Consider the following 13,847-nt stretch of genomic DNA (forward strand, 5'->3'; position numbering starts at 1 on the left):
AGCGTGGTGTTGATGTACCATCAGCAGTGTACAAGCTGCTCCCTTCATGGGTCGAGGGCACTGAAGGACGCGTCTGGGGTTAGCGCCCTCAGTCGTTCCAGTTCACACTTGGCGATGCAGCCTGAGGGCTGGGAGGGCGGGCTGTGTCCCACCTGTGAGGGCGTGAGGAGGCGTGATGCGGGCTGACAGGCGGCAGGGGGCTTGGCTGGGGCATCAGCACCTGTTTGGTGACTTGGGCAGTGTTCCTCACGGCTTGTCTGCGGTCAGCGGGATGCTGACTTCCCTGTCCCGGAGTGCTGGGAGCCTTGGCTGGCCCCTGGGTGGCCCTGAGGCCTGAACTGCACCAGGAGTGCATTCAGTCCCTTTTCAGCTCGTAGCTTGGATTGCGCGAGCTGTGTATCTCCCTAATAACTACATCAAGTTACGCGTTTGTTGTTCTTTTTTCATTTCTCAGGTGTAAATAACTGGCACAGCCCTAGAGCAACCTGCAGTGACCAGTGTCACTGTTCTGGTCGGTGGGACTCTGGCCGTGTGGGGTAGCCGTGTGTCCCTGTCATGGTGGAAAATCATTTAATAGGGCTTTTGAAATATTAATAGTTGCCACGGCCCCTCTCAGGTATCTGTGAGATCTCCTAGAGTCTGATCAGAAACTATTCAAAAACACTGAAGTCTGGAAGCTGCTTCTCACTCCTTGATGCTGAGGCAGTCGTGGTCTCTGTCCTGCCGGCGAGGACACAGAGTCGTCCGTCCATAAACCACCATCAGCCGCCTCAGTCGGCTCTTCTGGCTTTGTTGACACTGTCCTCTCAGTTTCCTGTCATAAGAGCAGCTTCTGTCTCTAAAGAGGTTGTAAAACAAGGAGGCAGGAGTTGTGTTTTCTTCTCTTTTGTTCCTTATTCCTCCTCTCAACAGACACATGTTAGTAGAATGTTCCAGATGCTCTGGTGGCTGCTGAGTGTAAGGCAGTCAACACGGTCCCTGCCCTTGTGGGACTTATATTTTGGGATTTCAGAAGGATGTGTGGGAGTTGTGGACAGAAGTCCAGGAAAAGAAAGAGGAAGATGAACTGGAGAGGGTGTGTGCGGCTGTGTCCAGAGGCAGGGAGCAGGGCCTCAGCTGGGCGTCCCCTCAGCGCTCCGTGGACTCTGCCATGGGATGTGGCCCGAGGGCCTGCATTTCTGTGAGTTTCCGTGAGTGCAGGTGGTACAGGTGTTCCGTCCTTGGTCCCTAACAGACGCTCCCCCGAGGTCTTTTCTGGAGTCATTTCCCACTGCCGTCCCCTCCACACCTGCTTCTCCGGCTAAATGGATTCCTGTCCTGACTGAGGTGTGGCAAGACAGTCGACAGTGAGGTTGAAGGTTTGCTCTGGTAATGAGCTCAGAAGTCACTTAGTGTCACCTCCTCACAGATGTGGAAACTAGAGTGGAGAGTTTGGTGCCTACCCAAGGTGCATGGCCGGTCGGGGTCAGGGTCAGGCCTGGACTCAGGTGTCCCCTGCAGGCTGGATACCCTGAGGGCTGACGCTGCTTAGGAGGGGCTACCTACAACCCATGACCTCTGAAACCACATGCCCGGCCTCCTTGAGCTGCGGCTGCCTGTGTGCATCTGTCCGGCACTTCACCGCTCCTCGGCTGCCGCACACAGGAGAGGAAGGATTGTTAGGAAGACGTTAGCTTTGTGATAACCATCGTCACTGCCAAATACAGGAAGGAGAGAACATGGCGTGAACTTTTGAGAAGCAGCTTCTGGGGCTAACCTCTGCCCTCCTAGCAGGGGAGAGGGGCCTGGGTTGGCCGGAGTCACACGGCAGAGGACAGATTCGGCTCTGTACTGAGGGCCGAGTGCTCTGTCCGGTTGCTTGTGTCCGTCTCCTGCTATGTGACGGGGATCTTGCAGGGTTGGAGGCTCCTGAAATTCGTTTCCTGAAGTTAGACGCTCCCTTGGTGGACGAGCAGGCTGGCAGCCCATTCCTGTCGGGCTGTGGGGGGCTGGGGGGGGGGGTGTGCTCATTGGGCCGCAGTGTGAGATCAGTACCAGCCTGAGGAAGACCCTCCTAGCTGCCCTGACTCCCCAAGAGGATATGGTGATTTTGCAGAAAGTACTGCTTTTTACCAAGAACCAGAGCAGGGGGGAGGCGCTCACGCCCTCAAGCCCCCAGAGGTGAGGGTGTGGGCAGCCTGGGGGCCTTCAAGGTTTGCCTGTGACCCCATGGCCCCTGCCCCGGAGCCTCTACTGACTGGGCGTCTCCTCCTGGGCTCCGAGCTCAGGAGAAGCCTGGGTGAGGGGACTGGCTTTCACTGGGAGGGTGCAGTGAGGCAAGGAAAGCCAACGAGCGCTTTCAGGTGGGCTAGGATGAGTTTCTGGTTAATTTCTTTTGTGAATATAGAATATTCACATTTGCATGAAGACGGTAGTTTCTGTTGTCCTGCCTCGTCAACTAGATGGAAAGCCCAGGAGGGCCTGGGTCAAGCCTGAGTTCTGCATTTTCCATCATGGCTGGCACAGTGCTAAGTGCACACGGGAGCCTGGTCAGTATTTGGTTCTCGTGCACGCCACTGGGTTTGTGTCCTGACACGGACTTCCATGGGACTCCAGACATGTCACCCGCCAACCTTGGTGGGCTTCAGAGTTTTCCTCTAGAAATAGGGGAGATAGTGATAGCTACCTCCAGGACATGTTCTGAGGATTAAATTATAACCACACAGACACGTACATGGAGACATGTGTGTGTTCAGTCCGTGTAGCAGCACCCGGCGCTCAGCAGCCTTACGAAAGGGTTCACCGGTTTGAGTGTGTTGAGATGATGACTTTGGGTGTCGGGCTGCCATGTTCATTGCAGAGCTGCTTCCTGGGAGACTCAGGCCTGCCCATGCTGGACAGTCAGTGCAGTGCCTGTGCTCTGCAGGGCGCTCATCAGCAGGTGCCGGCCGTCACTAACATGCGTGTCAACAGCTGTGTTCTCTTCCAGGTGTGGAAGATATCCTTACAAGGACCGTGCTACATGACACTGTTAATGATCGCGTTTGGCTTATTGTGGGGACACCTTTTACAGATCAGACCCACTCAGAGTGTCTTTATTTCTACTTGCTTGTCCTTGTCGAGCACACCCTTAGTGTCCAGATTCCTCGTGGGCAGTGCCCGGGGTGAGAAAGAAGGTAGGTGATGGCGTGTTGTGAGTACGTGCTCAAGGGTTACGTGTGTGAGTAACTTGAACGCATCCGCAGGCCTGGTCTCCCTCCTCGGGGCCCCCTGAATCAGGGCGCTGTGCTGCCTTCCCTCAGGAGCTGGCATCCCTGTCAGTTCAGCTTTTCCAGATCTCACCTGGAGGAAGAAAAATGCCTTTATGTGCTCATCAGTTTAGGATAATTGGAGGACCACGTATAAAAGATACGAATCTACAATGAAAAATGTACCATGGGATTGGTGGGTTTAAGAGATTAATTGCTGCACCAGACCTCGACCTACCCACCCCCAGAATTCTGGTTACATAAGGTAATGAAACATGGTTTTTGCCTACAGCGCTGTCGGCTGTGTTCTGCTACCTGCAGGTGACCCAGAGGAAGGTGACTGCACCGTCTCGCTGCGTCAATCCCGGCGCGTGCTGGGGCTGACAGCCTTCTGATGCTGTTTTTCCATGAAATATAGGAGGTGCTTTGGGACTTAGAGGCATTTTCACCTCTTACACTTGGGCTTTGGTTTCACCTACATGTGTGAAACGTCAGCATCTCTGAGTCCTTGTTGTGTCAGTGCAATCAGACTTGGTCGGCATTCCGAGCTGTCACTCGGTGGCTCCGTCTTGTACACAGCTGAGCCTCGACAGCATTGCCATTTTTTACATCGTGTTTATTCATTGTGGTAACTTGCACTGTTTTGCTCTTATTTCATAAAAGTCAGTAAAAAACAGGGTTAAAATGTCAGAGTCGCTTCACACTGATGCTCGCTCTGCACCAGCACGCGGTGATGAAAGGGGAAATGCGGGAAGAGAAAGCCAGAGTGGTGTGGCTGACCTCTCTGAGAAAACCGACCTTGCAGTGAGCGGGGCTGGCTGTGGGCCGGTGGGCTCCTGGGCGCACGGGCGGCCTCACAGAGCACCCTCCCACTTGACGCTGGGGGCTTCCCACTGCCGAGAGGAGGCTGAAAAGACTGTGAAGGGTCTGGCGCCTTCTGCCAGGCTGTAGGCCAGCGGGCCGTGGGCGCAGCCTCCCTGCTGGGGACTGGATTAGCTGGCACTGCCCTGATCCGTGTGGTCCCAGCGTCCCCGTGGCCTGGTGCTTGAGACCACCCCTCACAAGGCCAAGTGACAGAAGGAGGTGAGCGGCACCAGTAATGAAGTAGGAAAATGAAAACAACCCCTAATGTAACAACCCAGACACCAGAACTCCAGCTCGTGAGAAGTGGGTGGCTAGCAAAGACAGCTAACAAATTCACCATTGGAATAGGAATTCTCCTTATTTATGGAAAATATAATAAAGACTTTAAAATGAGCATGTTTGAAACACTCACACACAGATGAAGGAATCGTGTTTACATAATTAAATTAGGCAGAGACAGAGCACAGTACAGACAGAAGAGATGAGAAGAACAGTTGACAGACGTGGAGAGCAGGTCAGAGGCTCGGTGTGTGTATGGCAGGAGTCCTGGGAGAAGAGAGCGGGGAAAGCAGCTGGTCATGTTTCAGAATTGGAGGAAGACGTGAGCCCTTAGATTGAACTTACATCTCCAAAACTGAGCAGGAAGAAGGAAAATCAAGTCACTCTAGACGTGTCCCAGGATGCCAGCAGAGCCTCAGGACAAAGGGAAAGTCTCGCACCTGTCAGAGCAGACGGGTGAGCCAGAGAGGAAGAGCGCACGTCTTCCTGGCGGCACTAGGCGGTACCCGGCAGCGGAGGCATCTACGTGCTGAGGTAAAGAAGGCACGCATGCCCGGCAAACCATTACTAAAGAGCGGGGACACAATGAAGCCTTCAGACTTCCGAGCACTGAGCACCCGTCTGGTCCCACGGCAGAGCGCCAGAGCGGGATGGGCGGAGAGAGGAGAAATGTCAGTTAAAGGAGAGCGTGGAATGTGACAGGGGAGCACGGAAAGAGAGTTCCTAAAGTCGGCAAATTGAATTAACTATGGCCTGCTAGAAAAGGAGTTCTTTGCATTTTTTTTTTTAAAGGCCGAGCTAAAACTCTGGACTGGAAGAAGATAAGAGGAGTCGTTTGAGGGGGTGCTTGGGGGGTGGGTGGACATACTGAAGGATTTAGACTTTGATAGGAAAATTTATAATTAAACATGCATGTTAAAAATGTAACATACCAACAGCACAGTTAGAAAATGTAATTTGGGGAAAAAAAGCTTCGATTTATATTAGCCACAAGAGATACAAGGTACTTAGGAATAAATCTCTGAAAAGATGTGTGACCTTTGAGGATAAAATTACAAAATGTTATTGAAGAGAGAGCCCATGTTCATGGATGAAAAGAGTCAATGCAAAAAGATGTCATTTCTCCCCAAATTTATAAACTCACAGCTATCCCAATAAAAAGGCTGGCAGAGATTTTGATGAAACTTGGCAAACGAATCCTAAAGTTTATTTGAGAACAAATGCCAAGAATGGCCAGCATTAATGTGAAGTGAGGTGCTTCCCCCAGACAGCGGACCGGCTGTCTGTGGTGTTACAGTACTCCGGGCGGCGTGGGGCTGCCCGCAGAGATGGGGCCGGGGGCAGACTGGACAGCCCGGGCGCTACAGAGAAGTGGGAGAAAGTGGGCTGCTCATTGAGTGAGAATTAGTTATCCATGTGGAAATAAAATTAGAGCCTACCTTGAACTGTGCACAGAGTCTGTTCTACGTGGACGAAACACCTAAACGTGGAGAGCAAAACTTTAGAGCCGTTGAGAGGAAAATACGGGAGAAACCTTACGACCGTGGGGTAGGGAGAACTTCCTAAAACGTACCACATGGGATCCAAAAGAGAAAATACTGATGAGTCTGAACACATTAAACTTTGTAACTTTCATTGAAAAGGTATTTTTTGTAAGCCACCGACTGGGAGGAGACATTTGCTAGATAGATAAAATGTGCGAGGGAGTAATATTTGCTCAAGAACTTCAGTAAATCCAGACAAAAGGAAACCCGACTGGAAAACAGGCAAAACGTCCTCGGGATAATGAGGAGAGGAAACCCGAGTGATGGCGGACACGAGGGCTCGGGCCCTTGCGGGTCTGGGGGAACGCAGGGAAGACCACCAGGTGCCCTTCGCCCTTCGTGACTGGACAGGGTTTGAACCCCGCAGGGCTGTGTTCTTGCAGATGCGGGTGTGCAGCGCAGGGGAGGCGTTGAGGGTGATGCTCCTCACTGGTCAGTGTGAGGAGCGTTGGTGGTGGTGTTGCCCAGAGTCTCCTTTCTGCTTCTCAAGGTTTCCAGCCAGTACATCAGATATCGGGGCCCAAACCCTCAAAGGGGTCCAGTGAAGAGCTCTGCTCTTCCATGCCTGTGCTCAGAGCCCGTGGAGCGATAAACGGAGTCAGGAGGCTGGATTGAGGAGAGGTGGTGTGGAGGGTGTGGCAGTGGTGGGCTTCGGATAACTCAGCCCACGGTAAGAGTGGCTGCCGGCCCTGTGCAGCAGGGACTTGCAGAGGCCTGCCTGGGGCCTGCCCTGGGAACTCAGGCCTGCAAGAGACTTCCTCCCCATGACCTCGTGTGGGAAGAGGAGCACCCCCCAGGCCTGGATGCCGCCCCCTCTTCTCCATGGGAGAGCGAGCAGGGTCAGGCAGGAGGCCGGCAGTGGAGGCCAGCAGTCGTCGGGGAGACCTCCTCTCCCTGACGTGTGTTGTCAGGGAATTATTCTTCACTCTCTGTTAAATCATGTAACCCTCAAAGACACAAGGCTCTGACAACAACAACCTCATGTGATTATCCATTTGGAATGTTTTAAAATTCTAAGCCAAGATATTTTATTTACCAAAAATTTAACTTTGTACGGTAAGTAAAACAAGCCTCCTAAAAGGATTACCTGACTTCTAATCAAAGTGAGATTTTTGTTGGTAATGAGAGATTTTGATTTTGTTTGGTTTGGTCATTCTGCTTCTTTTATATAAGATTATTCTATCAGATTGGTCTTTAAATATCTGTTACTGCCAATAGCCTTTTTTAAGACAAAAAAAGCTTATTTTAGGGGAGAATATGACAATTTAGGGTTTAGAAGCACCTTTAAAAGAGCCAAAGCCAGAACTGTTGGTTGAAAATGGAGACACTTGGAGGCCTGTGTAAAGTGTTAAATTCACGAAAAATGCATTGACTTCCTGTCTTCTTTCCGGAGGACTCGTGTGTTCCCTTCAGCCAGTCCTGTTACTGCTTCTCTGATCTGTCCGTCTAAGGAGCCAGTATTTCTCTCCCACATCTGCATTTGTCTCAAAGGGAAGGGACATTCAGTGTGGTGGTGATGGTGGGCTGCAGGGAAAGTGACCCAGAGCCAGGCTCTGCCCAGCAGACGTGACCAGAAAGGGAGGGGCCAGGTCTCTCTTGAGTAGCTTCGGGGAGAATGAAGCTTGGCGCTGAGGCTGCTTCCTGTGTTTGGGGTCACAGTGAAATTGGGATGACTACCCGGCCTGTGGTATTGTTTGCCATGCCCTCTTTTCACAGTGACATTTCCCCGTAATTATATGAGTAACAAGGAACAAGTGGAAGTAAAATATTCTGGAGATTTTCTTTACAAAAAGTTTTTTAATCTTAAAATGTTTCAGTGTTTGCTCTCAAAGAGATTTTAAAGTCTGTGTTCTTATTTAAGGTACCAAAATTATTTGAATTATTTTGGAAATATGCGCAAGGACTGTGTTTGACTTGGGATACTGAAACAGTGTGAACACATGTCTTGAATGACTGTTTCCTCGCACAGGTGACATTGACTACAGCGCGGTGCTGCTCGGGATGCTGGTCATGCAGGACGTGCAGCTGGGCTTGTTCATAGCCGCCATGCCGACGCTCATCCAGGCCGGAGCCAGCACCTACTCCAGGCACGTGTCTATGTCACCTTATTACACAGTCTGTTTTCTAGCGTTGAATCATTTCTTTATAAAAATACTGTTTAATACCTTTTTCCGAAGAGATGTTCAGAGCTCGTATACTCGGGCGTAAGAGCACAGACTGGAGTAACACTGCTCGGATCAAGCTCTAGTTCTGTCGATCTCAGGGGAGGTACTTCACCCCACTCTTCCTCGGTTTTGTCATCTATAAAGTGGGGGTAATGTCGGTACTCACCTAATAGCGTAGTTAGGATTAAGTGAGTTAAGATGTAAAAGTGCTCAGAACAATGCCTGGAGCATAGTGATGGTGTGTGTATGTGTGTGTGCGCACGTGTGCACATGCGTATGTGTGTGTATGTGTGTGTGCGTGTGCGTGCACAGTCATTGTGGTGATTATCTTTGTTGATGTCATCATCGTTTCCATTTCCTCTGATCCTTCTTTCCATTCTCCCAATAAAATAATACCAAAACCTAAACTGCGCTTGCTAGGTTCGTATGGAGAGAGAAGCCAAATGGGAAAAATAAATTTACCCAGAAAGTTGTAGGTTGCATTGCATATACAATATATATTATAAGAATACCAGCCAGAAAATCAATACACTTGGAAAATATAGGGAGTCCTATAAAATTTAAAGGTAATTGCCTGTGGGTGAGGACTATAAGCTTCAGTTTGTTTTAAGCAAATTTACTACATGCATATAAATATTGTGGTTTAAATATTTCCAGAGGCTACATTTATTTCATCTCTTACAGTAATGATACCATTCGCCAAAAATTAGAAGACTTTTTCGAAATGTTTTTTGGAACCACTTTGAAATGCTAAGATCTGTCTCATTTACTTTATTTCTTCCTTTCTAATCGGTGTGACTTTTGTTTCTTTCTCTCACCTCATTGCACTGGGTAGGATTTCCAGTACTTTGTTGAATAAGGTGGGGTGAGTGGGCATCCTTGCCTTCTTCCTGACCTGAGCAGGAAAGAGTTCGTTCTTCTACCACTAAGTGTGATGTTAGCTGGGTTTTTTGTAGATATTCTTTATCAAGTTGAGGAAGTTCTCTTCTATTCCTAGTTTACTGAGAATTTTTATCATGAATGGATGTTGTCAATGCTTTTTCTGCAGGTATCGATTTGATCGTATAGTTTTTCTTCTTTAGCTGATTTGCATGGTAGATTACGTTGATTGATTTTTGAATTAATTTTTGACCAGCCTTGCATACCTAGAGTAAATCCCACTTGGTCATGGTATATAATTCTTTTTATACATTGCTGCATCCAATTTGCTAATATTTTGTTGAGGATTTTTGTGTCTATGTTCATGAGGGATATTGGTGTATAGTTTTCTATTTTTGTACTCTCTTTGTCTGGTTTTGGTATTAGGGTAATAGTACGTTCATAAAATGATTTGGGAAGTGTTCCTCCCTCTTCTATTTTCTGGAAAACATTGTATAAAATTGCTGTTAATTCTTCCTTAAATGTTTGGTAGAATTCTCCAGTGAACCCATCTGGGTCTTGAGATTTCTTTTTTGGGAGTTTTCTTAAATTATGAATTCAATTTGCTTAATAGTTATAGGGCTATGCAAATTATCTACATATTGTTGAGTTGTGGTAGTTTGGTTTTTCGAGGAATTGGTCCATTCTATTTCACTGTAAATTTTTGTGTGTGGAGTTGTTTGTAGTATTCCTTTATTATCCTTTTGATGTCTGTAGGATCTGCAGTGATATCCCATTTCATTCCTGATTGGTGACTTACTGCATCTTCTCTCTTTTTTTCTTTGTCAATCTTTCTAGAGGTTTGGCAATTTTATTAATCTTTTCAAAGAACCAGCTCTTTGTTTCATTGATTTATCTCTTTGTTTTTCTGTTTTCACTGTCATTGGTTTCTACCCTTACTATTTCTTTCCTTCTGTTTGCTTTGGGTTTATTTTCCTCTTTTTTTTCTAGGTTCTTGTGGTGTGAACTTAGATTATTGATTTGAAACCTTTCTTCTTTTCTACTGTAAGTATTTAGTGCTATAAATTTTCCTTGCAGCGCTGTCTTAGCTGCATCTCGTTTATTTTGATATGTTGTATTTTTATTTTCATTCAGTTCAATGAATTTTAAAAATTTCCTTTGATACTTCCTCTTTGACCTGTGGATTGCTTAGAAGTATGTTGCTTAATTTCCAAGTGTTTGGAGATTTTCCTGCTGTCTGTTATTGATTTCTAGTTTGATTCCACTGTGATCAAAGAACAAATATTTTGTATGATTTCAGTTCTTTTAAATTTGTTGAGGTTGCCTTACAGCCTCAGATATGATCTGGTAAATGCTCCAAAGTTACTTGAAAACAGAATATGTATTCTGCTGTTGTTGAGTGGAGTATTTTACGTCTATTAGATTCTGTTCATTCATTGTGTTGTTCAGTTTTTCTGTACTCTTGCTGTAGTTCTATCAATTGTTGAGGGAGATGGTATTGTAGTCCCCAGTTATAATTGCCTATGTGTCTATTTCTCCTTTTAGCTCTGTTAGCTTTGCTTTATGTATTTTGGGACTCTTGTTTGGTGCATACACATTTAGGATCTTTTTGTCTTCCTGGTGGATTAGTTATCATTACATAATACTCTTTTTGTTTCTAGTAATTTTTCTTTCTCTCAAATTAATTTTATATGATATTTAATATATAGCACTCTTGCTTTTTTTTTTCTTTTTGGTGAGGAAGATTGTCCCTGAGCTAACATCTATGCCCATCTTCCTCTATTTTGTATGGGGGACGCTGCCACAGCGTGGCTTGATAAGCGGTGTGTAGGTCCACACCCGGGATCCAAACCCGCAAACCCCAGGCAGCCAAAGTGGAGCGCGAGAACTTAACCGCTACGCCACTCAGCTGGCTCCTTGCTTTTTTTAAATTAAATCTGCAATGGCATATCTTTTCATATTTTCACTTTCAACCCACTTATGCTGTTGTATTTGAAATGAGTTTCTTGTAGACAACATATTGTTGCATGATGTTTTTTAATCCACTCAGCCAATCTTTTTTTTTTAATCCTTAGAAGGATCCTTTATTTCATTCACTTTCTACTTATAAGGTGGAATTTCAGCCTGTAAAAGTTGTTTCTTCCAGTTCAGCCAATGGCTTGGAACATCACTTTGTCCTAATTCCATGATGTAAGTGGTCCCCGGGGCAGGTCCAAGGGTTGTGGATTCACAGGGACTGGATGTGATGAATAATCTCTGTCTTTTGATTGCTGTATTGAGACCATTTACTTTTAAGGTAAATATTGATATGTTAGGACTAAGTCTCTCATTTTGTTATTTGTGTTTTTTTGTTTCTCTGTTTCTTTTCCTCTTTTTCATTTTTCTTACTTCTCTGTTGGCTACCTGCATATTTTTAAGGATTCCATCTTGATTTATTTATAGTATTTTTGAATCTAATTTCCATTTAGGTCCCTTTCCTCTCCCCACTTTTTAAATATAATTGTTGTATTCTCTCTACTTGTATTGAGCACCACATCAGATGGTTTTATAAACTTTGCTTCAATAATCAAATAAGATTTTTAAAACTCATGGGAAGGGTTATCTATTATATTTACTAGTTTTACCCATTCTGATGTTCTTATTTTCTTTCTCAGGTTCAAGATTTCTTCTGTTATAGTTCCCTTCCTACTTGTGGACTCTCTTTGGTCATTCCTTCACGGTTAGTCTGCTGCTGTGACAGAGTCTCTTAGTTCTCCTGCAGCCCTTTGTTCCTGAAGGACGTTGTCACTGGACGTAGATGTGGCCGTTGACAGTCCTTCTCTTCCAACACTTGAAGATGTTGTGCCGCTTCTCTCTGGCCTGCGGTGGCTTCAGCGAGAATTCGGCTGCTGTTCAAACTTGTGCTTCTCCATAAACGATGAGCGGTTGCTCTCTTGCTGCTTTCAAAATTTTTTCTTTGTTATTTACTTTTCAGAAATTTAATTATGATGGTCTTGGTGTCTTAGTCAGTTCAGGCGGCCATAACAGACCACCACAGACTGGGTGTTGTTTAGACAGACATTTATTTCTCACTGTTCTGGAGGCTGGAAGTCCAAGATTGGGGTGCCGGTCATTTGGTTCCTGGTGGGAGTCGTCTTCCAGACAGTTGTCTTCTCATTGCGTCCTCAGATGGAGGGAGGGAGAGCACACAGGCCCTCTGGTCTCTTCTTAGAAGGGCACCAGTCCCATCGTGGGGGCTCCACCCTCATGACCTCATCTAAACCTCGTCACCCCAAAAGCCTCACCTCCTGATACCAGCATATTGGGGCCTCCACATATGAATTTGGGGGGACACAAACGTACAATCCATAACACTCTTTGGGTTTATCCTATTTAGTGTTCCCTCAGCTTCTTAAATCTGTAGGTTTATGTCCTTGCCCAATTTAGGAATTTCACCATTATTTCCTCAAATATGTTTTCAGACCCTCTTGCTCTCTCCTTCTGGGACTCCAGTGATACAACTGTTTGCTCTTTTGGGACTGTCCCACGGTCTCTGAGACTCTCCTTTTTTTCAGTCTGTTTTCTTTCTCTTGTTCAGACTGGGTGAATTCTATCGATCTGTCCTCAAGTTCGTTGATTCTGTCCTCTGTCATCTCCACTCTGCTATTTAGCCTATCCAGTGAGATTTTTATTTTGGTTATTATGTTGTTTAGTCGTATAATTTCCATTTGGTTCTTCTTTTCATAACTTCTATTTCTTTCCTGAGATATTCTATTTTTTCATTTGTTTCAAGAGAATTTTTAATTGCTGTTGAATCATTTTTATTATGGCTGCCTTAAAATCTTCATCAGGGGATTCTAACAATGATTCGTCCTGATGTTGGAGGCTGTTGATTCTCTTTCCTCACTCGAGCTGCGGTTTTCCCCAATTCTTGGTGTGATGAGTGATTTTCAGTTGTATCCTGGACATTTTGTATATTATGAGTCTCTAGATCCTATTAATCGTTTTTTAAAAACAAGCAGTCCCCTGTGGTGCTGTGGTGTAAGGGCTGGGTGGGTGCGTGCGTCCATCTTCCTGGCAGGCCCGCCCAAGTGGAGTGACAGACCTGCTTCCTTGCAGACGGGAGGGTGGAAGTGTTTTGTATTTTTTAGCATTTTACCTCTTGCCACATGTTATATGAAGTTTCAGCAATCCAGAATGATGAAGATCTCTTCTCTGCTCTCAGAGAGCTCTGCTGGCGGGGAAAGTAGAAGGAACAAATAGCTTTTGGGCTGAGATTTCCAGAGGTTAAGTAAGGCTCAGGCCCTGGGGCACGGCCTCCGGGGGCTCTGCCGTTCACCCAGCCTTCAAGCGGTTGGCGACTCGCTGAACCTCTCTGGGTCTTCAGTTTGCTCACCTGTAAAATGGGACCGTGTGGACATAGTGCCTGCCTGGTGGACTGTGTGAGGTGTGCAGGAGATCCCGTAAAGCATGTGGCCCGGGCCCTGCACTACGTAACTGTTACACTTAGCTTATCGACAGGTCCTTTGGGTTGTCGTTTTCCTTTGATCAAAATTTTTTTAACTATCAGAAAAGCAACACTATTAGTCACACACAACTCAAAATCAGAGTCAGTTCTTGCTCCTTCTGGCTACTGATTTTCAAGATAAGTAACTGAACAGAAATGTAGGCAGCAAGAGGAAGACTTGTAACTTCAGCTGAAAATCATTTGAGTTCTATTAAGTACAATAAATTATTACTTGTGAAAGTCAGACTCTCTCTAGCAAACAGGAAGCAGGCCCTGGAAAAGCACGTGTGACCTTCATGTCACCAGACTTTCCTGTCAGTTATAGACGTTGTCTCAGTCAGAAAGCTTTAAAAAACTTCTTTATTGTCCCAATTAAAAAAAAAAAATTAATCCAGTACAGGTT

At 46.2% G+C, this 13,847-nt stretch overlaps 1 protein-coding gene across 1 annotated transcript in view; it reads left to right on the plus strand.

The window, feature by feature from the left end:
• The window catches only part of TMCO3 (transmembrane and coiled-coil domains 3), a 47,631-nt gene that overhangs the window by 16,810 nt on the left and 16,974 nt on the right, over positions 1-13,847 (plus strand). Inside the window, 2 exon segments of the mRNA XM_058548545.1 lie at positions 2,969-3,155; positions 7,884-8,001. Coding sequence (XP_058404528.1) covers positions 2,969-3,155; positions 7,884-8,001 — 305 coding nt within the window.

The sequence above is a fragment of the Diceros bicornis genome, chromosome 9 (assembly GCF_020826845.1).
Source record: "Diceros bicornis minor isolate mBicDic1 chromosome 9, mDicBic1.mat.cur, whole genome shotgun sequence".
NCBI classification, from domain to species: Eukaryota; Metazoa; Chordata; class Mammalia; order Perissodactyla; family Rhinocerotidae; genus Diceros; species Diceros bicornis.